The 12,340-nt window shown below is 35.2% G+C and overlaps 1 protein-coding gene across 8 annotated transcripts in view; it reads right to left on the reverse strand.

Moving 5' to 3' along the window:
• The window catches only part of NEBL (nebulette), a 257,190-nt gene that overhangs the window by 40,117 nt on the left and 204,733 nt on the right, over positions 1-12,340 (reverse strand). For 6 of the 8 annotated variants that reach the window (XM_054057765.1, XM_054057767.1, XM_054057766.1 and 3 more), the window contains 8 exons: positions 11,765-11,875; positions 11,022-11,132; positions 10,671-10,781; positions 10,068-10,172; positions 6,821-6,913; positions 2,675-2,767; positions 2,190-2,283; positions 180-271 (listed from right to left, as the gene is read on the reverse strand). The exons of the other annotated variants lie outside the window; for them this stretch is intronic. In XM_054057765.1, the coding sequence (XP_053913740.1) occupies positions 180-271; positions 2,190-2,283; positions 2,675-2,767; positions 6,821-6,913; positions 10,068-10,172; positions 10,671-10,781; positions 11,022-11,132; positions 11,765-11,875 (810 nt within the window). The remainder of the gene's footprint in view (positions 1-179; positions 272-2,189; positions 2,284-2,674; positions 2,768-6,820; positions 6,914-10,067; positions 10,173-10,670; positions 10,782-11,021; positions 11,133-11,764; positions 11,876-12,340) is intronic. 8 annotated transcript variants of the gene reach the window in all.

The raw sequence follows: 12,340 nt of genomic DNA on the forward strand, positions 1-12,340 counted from the left end.
GCAAGAATAATCAGGCAAGTCCGAATATTTTTGTTGCTCATATGTGCAGTGCATGTACTCAAAAGATAAAAAAAAGCAATCAGTGGATGATGCAGTTGGATTCATTTGACACATCACATCTAATTAGAAAACCATATCTGTGTTATATTCCTACAATGACAAAAATCTAAACAACTTGCCGAGCTGATATTTTCTTGATTTTTCTTGACTCTCTCCATCTCTGGAGTGACACTCACAACAGTAGCTTTGCCAGGCTGCTCTCTGTAGTGAACCTATTATTTAACAGAATAAAATGGTACATACTATTTCAGTTAAAGCAATATCACATTGTTTTACATTAAAACGTATGATTTTAAAGGTCATCCAGGAAACAACTGAAGAGCCAAAATGCATTTGAAGTTCATTAAAGCTTATAAAACAATATTTTTAAGCATAAGCTTGAATTCTTTCTGTATAGTCTTTGTATTAATGCATTTGTGTGGATATATATGCACATATGTACAAAATATTTTGACATATGCTACACTGGTTCTTGGCTATATAGACAATTATCTTGTATTCGGATTGGAGTAGGCCAAAAGTCAAGCAAAGCACATGAGAAGCTGGATTTCAGCAATGTCATACACGTATTTTCCAGACACAAAGATTCCATAAGCATACCATTCATGTTCTAACTTTTCTACTATATATTCAAAGGTGATTAAACACACTGTGTGCAATACATCAGACAAATGCAAATTTACTCCAGCTGCCTAAATTTCACTGTGTGTTTATTTAGATGCACTGTAGGAATATCCGCTCTATTGCTTTTTAACAAAATACACTTGTAGCAATGATGAATTAACCAAATGCACACTCAAGGCAGGACAGGTATTTAAAGCAGATAAAGGATAGGATGCGGTTGACAGATCAATCAGTCTAATGTTAACCCTAGCCCCTAACACTGGGAAGTCAAATATGAAAAACATTTAGTAAAGAGATTCTTGCATGATTTATGCCAATCCAAATAAATATTTCCATATAACCCCCTTTTTAAAAAACAAAAATATTTTGGGTTCATGCAATAGGGATAACTGTGCTGATACATTATGCTCATAATTCTGCAGCGCACTGCCACAGTAACATACACATTGCTCAAACAATTGTCTTCCAATGCAACATAGTTTTGATGTGTCCATATGAACATATTTCAATTGAAAAAATTAACATTTTATATCTAATGGAAATCAAATGGATTAAACTTGCAAAACTACATTTGCAAAAGTAAAATGATTATTCAAGACTTCATATTTCTAGAAACATCTGAAGTTAAAGAATCTTCACTCAAAGCTATTCCAGTGACCTGAAAGAAACTTCAAACTTTTCAATTAAATTTGTACAACGCAAAAAATTGGTCAAATGTAAACAATGATGTGAGTAGAACAACTACACAGAACGGCATGAATCGCTTGGGAGAACAAGTTTGTTTGAACAGCATGCATTTCAGCAGGGCTAGATTTATCAACATAAGTCCAGGAATAAATAGCACACACTGAAGTTAGAGGGACAGTATTCTTGAAAACTGTAACCTCTAAGTTAATTTGGGGAATGTGGCAGAGACCACAGGGAAACACTATTGCTATTTGTAGCCCCGTGAAATACAGCTGCTGATGAAAGTGAGCAGAAAGGCTGGTATCTCAAAGATTCCTTAACAGGATACAACTTCAAAAATGCAGGAAGGCAGCAGTGTGCTCCAAAAGTCCCTGCCTTCTTTCCTGCACTCCTGCAAACAGTATGACTTTCTAGTGGTTATGTCAGCATTAAATACTAAATTCTGATAGGAAGGTTACTGCGGAACCAAAAGAGACAGGTAAGAGAACTGGGTTTAAGCACAACTGTAGCTAATTTTTTACACAGCAAATTAAAAGAAAGCTGGAAAAGGAAATTTTGTTTATAAAAATCTGCCAAGATTTCTCTCAAATATCCAAGACAGAGAACAACATTTCTTTAATTGAATATGTGATGTTTCACGTGCCATTTCTCAAACCAAGCAATGGCTCTTCACAATTGCATCTCTAAAGAGGGTTTTCAAGTAACTCCCTTAGCGAGCCCGCACCTCACTAATGATAAAGCATAGCTTCTAGAGACAGAACTTGGTACTCATCCTCTGCACCCGAAAATTATATAAAGGATTAAACAAGAGCAACTTCCCATGCTGACATTCTCTTGATTCCTCTTGACTCTTTCAATCTCAGGGGTGACACTCACAGGTGTAGCTTTGCAGAGCTGTTCTTTGTATTTAACCTAACAAACATGGCAGAAAATATTACACAGACACTTCCAAGTAGCAGAAATACAATGGTGTGTTAGACATCATTAAAAAGCACACTGCATTTAGATGGAAAATACCATTCCTTAATAAATAACCCCATCTTTCCACACGATACTAAGTACTCACCCTCTTGTAGTTCTTCTATTTCAGATACAGACAACTGATACTTGAACAGGAATACTTCACTTTCCTTGATGTTAATCAAGTTGCAAGGCCAAGGAGTTATAATTTTACTGTTAATTGATTAAGTTAGTTTTTGTGGACAAACAGGAACTAGCGCAAACACCACAAGCATATTCACATAGGCACAAATACATTTAATACAGCAGAGGGAAGTGTGCAAGAAATGAAAATGGGGCACACATTGCTAATATTCTTCTGGTTTTCCTTAACTCTCCTTAGTTCAGGTGGATCAGAAATAGCTGTTGCATGTTGAATCTCTTCCTTGTATTTAATCTGCACAATAAATATTACAAAATATTAGCAATCAAAAGATATAGGAAAGCATTAAAACACAACAAACATTTTGTAATCTCTCCAATACTGCACAGCTAGACCATACCTATCAACCTGAAAAGGAACACTTAGACTTAATTTCTGAAACAGTCTGCTAGCGATTCCAATGCATCTTGTTTGATACAATGCAGCAGAGAGTGCACGTTAACAAGCCTAGTATTCTAGAACTCTTACAGTGGGAATATACATCACATGGCATTGTGGCTATCTTCATGATAATTGGAATGCTGCATATACTCCTTGGACATCTGCATCACACAATTACTTGGTCTTGCTATTAGTTGGCTACAGAGTCTACCAGTCCATTTTAGAAGTCAAACATTTCACAGATGTGTTCTTAAAAGGGCAGATGACTTCAAAGTCTCATTTAAGTTCTCTAAAAACACACAAACATGTCAGAAAGAACGTAGATGTTTGGATGGATGATGCCTTTGAAGATGCTGTCAGATGCTGTTGGCTTTGCCACATTTAATCTTCTGAGCAGCAGTATGTTAGGAAATGGTAGACTCCATAATTTGAAAGATGCACAGAGCTAGAATTTTTTCAGTTATACATCATATGTAACAAAACTGGAATTCAACTTAATGAGAAAGAATTGTAAGGATAAGTGGATGTGATACTAAAAAGAAAGGCATCATATTTTCTGGCTTTCCATACATTATCCAAAAGAGTTGTCTTGGACAAATCTGTGCATTGTCTGAATACTGTCTGTTACTAAATACGTATTCAGTATTCTGCATACCCAGCTTCAAATCTCTTATGTCACATAAACTAAACAATAGTTGTAGACCATGACATCCTTTACAGTGATATGGCATGCTTTCTTTTTCTTTACAATTGTAGTAAAAATGCAAAGTTCACAAATTCATTCCAAATTGGGGGGTCTATGTGATATATAATAACTAGAAATATTTTTCATTAAGAAGACTGAAGGAAGGAAGAGTACATCAAGAACAAGAGAACAGTATAATGAATCAACTTGTACAGTTTTATATTAATGTGGCACGCAGAAATTCTATTATACACATTTTCAGGTTTAAAAATCAAAACTCAAACACCAAAAAATGACACAATTAACTTAAGTGTAACATTAGTTTCACCCCTTGTACAGTTTTTGATGTATTTTATAGCATTTCATTCTTTTCATATTTAAGTGCTTTATAATCTTCTTTATCTATTATCAAAACATGCTTTTCTTAAGACAATCCTGCCAAATTCATTACACGTAATCAATGACCCTTAGTGAATAGTCTGCATGTGGACCATGACTTTTTTTCTTTCACTGCTCTAAGGTCCCGCTCTGATCACAGAAATACTGATTTCTTCAGAATTTCTGACTTCTGCTCATCTTTTCCCATATTTGGCCTGTCCACTTCAACCAGCCCCTTCTACACCTTCAGTTCCGCATTCTTGGCTTCTTTTTTTCTCGAATCCATTGTGTCAAACGTCACTTAGATAATTTTCAACTCTTTTCTCCAAGACACAGTACTTCTGGGAAATGCCAAATTTTTTAACACAAACAAAACAACTTGTTTTCCTCTAAGCTCATACTTGGAAGCTGCTTTGGCTGAAATTTGTAAACAAATAAATAAAACCAGCCCAAAGCACAGACCAGGAATGGAAAATTTCATTTCAGACAGTTTAGGACTGGCAGAAGTACTAAACCTCTGCAAAAATGGTCTTTTAGTAAAGACTGTGAGGTAAGCTTAAGAATTGGCAGTGCTACTAGTCCTTAAAACTGCCTCAAAATGTCCACTGCTTGAATCTTAATCAGGCCCCAGCTTTGTGGTGTTGACATGTCACAGTGGTTTCCTCATGGGTTTCACACAAATAAAAACACAATTTCAATCTTCCCAAAAAACTTTCTTCTTACTGCTGTGTCCAGCCCTGCCTGTCTCACAATATAAACGAATTCTTTAGAATCCTTTTAGTTATTTGTAGCATCTCGGTTCAGATTCAGTAACAGTCCATGAGTCTGATGTTTGCTTTTAAAGTTCTGTAAGATCTTTGCTCCAACTATTTGGGAGGTTGCTTCTTGCAAACCAATCATCACAAGAGGTGAGATGAGCTCAACCACCTTGTCCGTCAACACCTTGTTTTATAGGAGTTGAAAACAGACTATTCTGAGCTTTGTTTCCAATATATGTCACCTGGAAGAATTTGATCACCTTTAGAACATGATGCAATGGACTTTTTTGCAAGTACAAGAGTGTTACTTTGGTTTGGTGTTCTGGGGTTTTTTTTCCACTGAAGAAGTGCTTCACATTTCATAGTTTTATTAAGCTTAGCAAATAGTTTGAAAGCTGTCCTGAGTCCTTCTGCCGAAATTCAAATATACGCATAAAATGTTTAAATCTAATGGAGTCAAAGATGGATAAATTTACCCTTCCTCTGGGAATCCTGTAAATTACACAATATAACTTCCCTCTTTCTGAAATATAATCTAAAACTTTCTTGCACGTTGCCTTTAAATTTGGCAACTATAATAAATATTACACAAGACTTAAGTAATCTCAAGTACACTACTTGTAATGAAGTATTTTTTTGTAAAATATTAACTCTACACACAGGCTAGCAAGGTAAAGGCCATGCTACTTACATCATACCACTAAACCACTAATGCGTTCTGTGTTTCTCTTTATATGCTTTTGTTCCAGTGTATTCACTGGCATACTGATCCACCTTTCATTTTCCCATCTTAAACACTGTCTAGGATTGCTAAAACAGCAAGAACACTGCACATTGGCTTTCCATTTCACTTTGAAAGTTACTGAGAAAAAGCTTCAGAGTAAGCCTAATAAGCCTCTATGCATGTGTAACTACTCTTGAAACAAATGTCTGTGGTAACTGAAAAGCAAATAGGTAGCAGGAGAGTACATCTTTTGCTTTTAGAATTCCATTCTGGCAAAAAAAATTAAAAAATAATTTAAAAAAAAACTTAATTGCACAGCAAGGGGGAACAAACAAAAAATCCCCAAACAATAACGAAAAGAAACTCTTACTCTCAGATCAAGAAAACCTTCAGCTTCCCAATCAAAAACACTGTTTCAGGATTTAGGACACATGGCAGCTTGCACTGAATTTTTCAACTGCACTGTGACTCAAAATGACAAGATGAATGATGATTGATGGAGCACAGAAAAATTCCAAGGAAAAATGATAAGAAAAATTTATGGAAACTCCTTGCCTGATCTTACTTTGATGGAAAATGTAGTATTTAACACTACTCAGTAAACAAGGATTTTCTAATAAAATATTGGTGACCAGAGTCTCCATTTTGGATTTCAACTAATATTTACACACAATCTAGTGTCATGTCTATGCTTTTCTTTCAAACTTCATTTTCAGAAAATCATCTAATCATCAGAAAAGTCATGTCACAAGCACAAGAATAGTTCCAGAGAAATCACTTATTTTGATACTTTAATTTTATTTGTGCATTAAAGCGCCAAAGACATTGGGCATTCATAGATAAACATAAATTTAGATCAGTCTTATCAGATCCACAGATCAACTTTTCATCAGCAGATAAAGAGGCACAAACCCTGCACTTTTTCACAAAGCTCAAGTCTGGACATAATTTTCCTCTTCTTGAAGTTCAAACTGTAGCAACTCCTATGTAATACACGTGGATTCCACAGGAACTTTACAGATTTTTTTTTTTTGTATGGCATTTTTCTAAATTACAAATTACAACTGCTGTTCAGTCAGTCATATCGGAATACATTTCATATTTCTCACTCTTGACGGAGAAAAGTTTTTCCTCAAATATTTAGTTAAAAGTTTTTCCTATTTTTCACGATGCTTCAATTTGAAATTCTACCTTTGGACACAGAATAACTACACTAGAGTGGAGCTCTATATCCAAAATCAGTGGAGTAGTATTTGAATGAGATGAGTAATATGAAAATGTAATATGACTGTAAACAAGATGAAAATAAAATTTGACTACCACTTACTCTTGCAAGAATAATTAATGTTAATATCACTTACCGAACTAATATTCTGTTGATTTTTCTTTACTCTTTCAATCTCTGGAGTCTCTTTTACAGCTGTGCCAGCTCCTACTTCCTTCTTATAAAACACCTTCATTTCCCCAAAAGAAAAAGTAATTATGAGACTGTTAGCAATGCAAGTACAAGTTCTCATAACAGGGCTGGGCAATTTTCCAGGCTCCAAATTGGTCTGACTATAACTTTCGCTATGAAAGCAAATACTTTAATTTTTCATAAATCAGAACAATTATCAATAACTACAATAACATTCTGTTTGTTTTCAACTGTAACCCAGATAATCTATTATTAGATTGATCTCAAACATTTGGAAGTATTTGTAATGATAGTTTTAACTTGGGAAAAAATACTAAAAATTAGATTGTAATCTATACAGGTTTACAAATGCAACTTTATGCTTGAGTATCTCGTTTCAAAGTAATTGAACATGCATGTACATGCAAGATCTGAATTGTTTTTTTAATCTTCAGATCTTAAAATAGTCTCAGAAGTGAACAGGTATTATTATTATTTCTGATTTAATAAACTAGAAAATTGACATATTTATGATAAAATAACCAGAACAGCCAGAATTACAATCCAAGTCACGCAATTTTTTTATTTCTGGGCTCATGCCAGAAAGCTGAGGACTGTGTCTAAAAACAAAGCTCACTTCTAAAAAGATACACATGCTGTTGATATAATTCTCCTCTTTATTTCAGTTATTTTAGTAAAGGATAAAATACAAAACGCACCAGTAGAATCAATCATTCAAAGTTACTGAAAGAGACAGTAAATAACTTCTCCACAAATTCCAAATGTGTCTTTGATTTTTAAAAAAAAACCAATATGGAGCACCAGTTCACGCTGCAAAACTCCTTAAGAAGTTTTATTTGAATTTCAGTTTTTGTTGCCACAGCTGTTGCCACTCCAGTAAGTATTTCCAGGCTGGTAGTGTAAAAACAAGTCCAGTCCTGGAGTTTATAAGATAAATCTTTAACATTTAGTATTTCTGCCTTTCTTAAACCAAGATTTATTTAACTATTTTTTCTCTATCAATAAACCTTAAACAATAAAACATCATTCTTGATGCAATTCTCTTACTTCCTTGAAGCCCTCTGTAACCTAGGGTGACAAGCATTGCAACATATACTAGAAGACAGTGAATTACATCTGTCCATAACTAATTCTTTATATATTCAGAAAACCTTTAAAAATTTAGAATTTTTTTTTACTATGTGAGAACAGAGATGGTTTATGAATAAGAACTTGAAAATTCTTCTGCACCAACATGTCAGTACAAGGTAGAAAGATTTACATAGTAGGTTGAACTAAAATATACTTTTTTACTCTACCAAGGAGGGAGTGGTAAAAAATGTTGGAGATGAGAATTTTTCTGTGAAAGAGATGGCTATGCAGTAAACATCCTACTGTAAATCATCTCTCAAATGAGCTAGTGAGCTAAAAGCAGCACTGACCTTATCTGCAGAGCCAGCCACTTTTTTGTCTCTTAAAACGGGAAAATACTCGAGATGAAATCCCAAAAACTAGAAGCCAATTAGGAGTCATTATTTTTTTATATCGGGGCTGCTTTTGGTTTTATCTTAACTTTGGAAAAAGTAACCTACCTTTGTAAACTAAATTGCACAGAATGTTGAAAGATTAAAAGAAAAAAAAAAAAGAAAAAAAAAGAAAAGATAACTGGATCACAGCTATAAACTGCTTTCCTACATCTGGAGGATGTTCAGAAACAGAAGAAGGATGATCACTAAATAAAGCAAACAAAAATCACCTCAAAGACAAAATATTTGTATTTTCTATTACACTAACAAAGAGGATAATTGTCAGCCTCGTCACTGAAAGCTCAGACCGGTCTACAGGGCTGCAAGGGGTTCAGACATGTCAGAGGCTTGTCAAGGCTTAATTAAGCAGCGGAAGTTTACTATGTGCCTGGTACCGAACTGCTAGTGAGTCCATCCTACCAGACCCACTGACCTATTAGAGGACTCCTTCAAAAACTATCAAAGACTGGAGCAGGGAGGAGAGCAGAGCAGTAGATGCTAGCTTAGATTCCCTCTAAGTTCCATCATGGCATGTCAGGATGCATGAGATATGGTGCCAATCACCATCACACTGTGCAGCAGAGCACCACTCAAACCCAAGAAGCAACAGATTACAAGAAACAAAATTGGGGCCAGCGGGCCTGTCAATAGCTCCTGTTAGAAAGATGTAGCTTTCAGCTACTCTCATCTGAAGGAAGAAAAGGAGCAGGTAATGGCTGGCAGATGTTATGGGAGAGACCATTGCATAGCTCAGAGACTTTTCTTCTCTCCCCACAGGCTCTTACTCCCCCAGTGAAGCTGCAGTGGTCTGGGATAGCTGCAGGTGAACACCTCTGAGAGAAACTAACTGACCTTGCACTCTTGCACGCTGGAGAAGCTGAGAAAATCTCTAAACCAAAGAACAATATCTGTGTCAGATAATACCAAAATATTTAAGTAACTTATATTCCTTTCTCTCAAATCATTGGCTTTATTAGTATTACTTAGTTTGCCATAAAAAATAGACAGCAACTGGGTAACTGGACAGCCTTTCATTCCTGAGGCTAAATTTATTCCTCTTCTCTGTCATATTGCAAGCAAAGCCAGAATTACAAACAACGGAATTAATTGGCCCAAAAGGGAAATGGAACCAAATGCAACCCAAACCGGGCAATTTTAGAAATCTAACTTCATAATTTGTACTTAGGGATAAAATGAAACTTAAATATAGTGTAAAATCAAAAAATATATCCAGTATAACAAAAAATCACTATATATATATATATCAATGAAACCTGATCTGTCCTGATTTTATACCTGGATCTTGATGTTCTGTACATATGTTAGCAAACAGATGAAAAATCTTATATGCACAGTAACAAGTCTTAGTTCTTTTGCCCTTTTAAATAAAGTACTTCCTGCGGATTGATGGAAAAAGAAAAAAAAATCTTAATTTAAAAATTGCTCCGGCTTGGCAAGGTGGTATAAATGGTTTAGCAATTCAAAATAACAGTGTCACACCTAGAAAAGCTGCATATTTTTTTACTGAAAGAAATGAATAGTACAGGTTTGCCAGGAAAATTATGCAAATGGTTCAAAGGACATTTACTCATAAGTTCCTTATGTCATGCTGTGGCACAAGAGAGCCTATTTAAACTGAAAAAGATCTGAAAAGTTGCAAGCAAAGAGAGAAGTACTATTACTCACTGAACTGATATTTTTCTGAGTACTTTTTATCCTTTCCATCTCTGGAGTGTCTGGGACAGCAGAATAGTTACAGAGCATCTTCTCTGCTTCATCTTTGTACATTTTCTGAAAAATAAATTTAAAATGTCTATTTCCTGCATTCTTGGGTTCAGAACATCCAATCTGCAACAAAAGATGCTTATTGCTGATTAGCTTCAACACCCTTGTACAGTATTTACTTCAACCTCTCTCCTCCATGATATTGTTATCATTGTCTGTGTGGGACACGTGACTCTGTGTCCCACACTGAAAATACAAAATACGTATATACACAACATATTCTCATATATATTATATATTTTGCCTTCACTGTCAGGATACATATCTCCTTCTCATTAGGTAATGTAAAAAGACCTGCAAGCACACGTAAAGAATTAAAGTAAACTTACATGACATGACATGCCTAAATACAAGTAAGAATCAGGCAGTAAGGATTTTTCCCTACATTTGAATTAATTTAATATGGATATGAAAGCCTCTACAGAACTAAACAAGTATTTTGAGCAATGTTAAGCACTCATTGTTACACAGAATTATAACATTCAGCCTTTGAACTATCCCTACCTGGCTTGCTATTTCTGAAGCCCTTTTGACCCGCTGTATTTCAGGAGTATTTGGGCCAACTTGCATCCCTTTTCCAATAATTTCAGTCTCCAAATCCTTTTTGTATTCTTTCTGAAGAATAAAGAAGGGAAAAAAAACCACATAGCTAATTCTACATTTAATGTACATGCTGTCTTCGAAGCTATACTGATAGCATTGGTCAGACTTTAAAATAAAGTCTTTGATTTCTTTAAATTTTACTGTGCACCGCTTATTGCTTTTAGCCCAAGTATGTTTGAGAAGATTTATATTTTTAACACTTCATTGTGTTCTGCTTCCAAAGTAATCTTAAGGGATTCATTCTGTACTCACCTGGCTTACAATTTCAGAAGCTTTTTTGGCTCTTTGTATATCAGGGGTATCCATGCCCACTTCCATTCCCTTTCCTTTAATTTCATTCTCCAAATCTTTCTTGTATTCTTTCTGTAATGAATTGCATTAGAAATACTCATGTGTGACAGCCAAATTATTAAATTGTTCCTTCTTTAGTCTGTGAAAGTCCTCTGAACAGCATTCACACTGAAAAACTTCTGATACAACTGTATTACCTTTATAGGATCTACCTACGAGACAACTATGCTGTAGCGGCTGACCAGTTAAAAAATTCTTTTAACAGGTGCCTTACTTTAAATCTGACACAGCCTTCACTGTCTTTGCAGTCTGGTAGCCGTAAGCACAGACACACATAGATAAGACTTTCTGCCTCAGGTGTGATTTGCAAGACAGGGGTCATGAGGCTTTAGCATCTCTGTGGTTATCATTTTGCCCTAACTAAACAAGCAGCTATTGAGACCTAAAAGCAGTAAGACCTGCAGCTACTGAACACAGCCCAGGCCAGGTATAGTTCATGAAGAGCAAATCCCACCTGCAAAAGATGAACTGCAAAGTTCCAGGAAGTTTTAACTTTCACCACACACTGATTATGCAAATTTTAAACTCTATGCAGTATTTGGTGAAATCTGTGGTATTGCTACTGTCTAGATTGATCAACACCTAGAATTCTCAATTCCAAAAATTCGCTGCATTCTGTCAAATGTACTAGGTACAGTACTGACCATGCTTGCAATTTCAGAAGCTTTCTTGGCTCGTCTTATCTCAGGAGTATCTGGACCAACTTGCATGCCCCTTCCTTTAATTTCAGTTTCCAGGTCTTTCTTGTATTGCTTCTGCGAAGATAAAACTTCATACATTATATTCACAATAACCAGGTATTTACAGGTAGATTTTTGTACAAGAGATCCAATTTAAGATTTAGAGTCAATCAAAAATGTTAATTTAAGAGCTCTGGTAAGCTTTTGTCAGAAAAATACAAAACAAACTACAGGAGAAAAATTTGAGAAGATACTCATTGAATATACAAAACTCTACAACTGATTTTCTAATTTGGCAGGTGTTGGGGGGAAGTTAGTCCACAAAGCTTGCTACAATTATCCTCTAAAATAAAGGGGAAGTTTAGCTTTGCAGAACATAGCGTAATAAGCAGGTACTTGGTGCTAGCCTAATTGAAACACATTTTACTTTTAGGAAAATATTTTATTTATGAAAAGACTGTATGTTGGAAACTTAATACCATATGGAATTGTTTCCAGTGAACTTTCAGGGCAGGAAGTTGTCATTTATTCATTTAATAG

The sequence above is a fragment of the Cuculus canorus genome, chromosome 2, assembly GCF_017976375.1.
Source record: "Cuculus canorus isolate bCucCan1 chromosome 2, bCucCan1.pri, whole genome shotgun sequence".
In the NCBI taxonomy this organism is placed as follows: domain Eukaryota; kingdom Metazoa; phylum Chordata; class Aves; order Cuculiformes; family Cuculidae; genus Cuculus; species Cuculus canorus.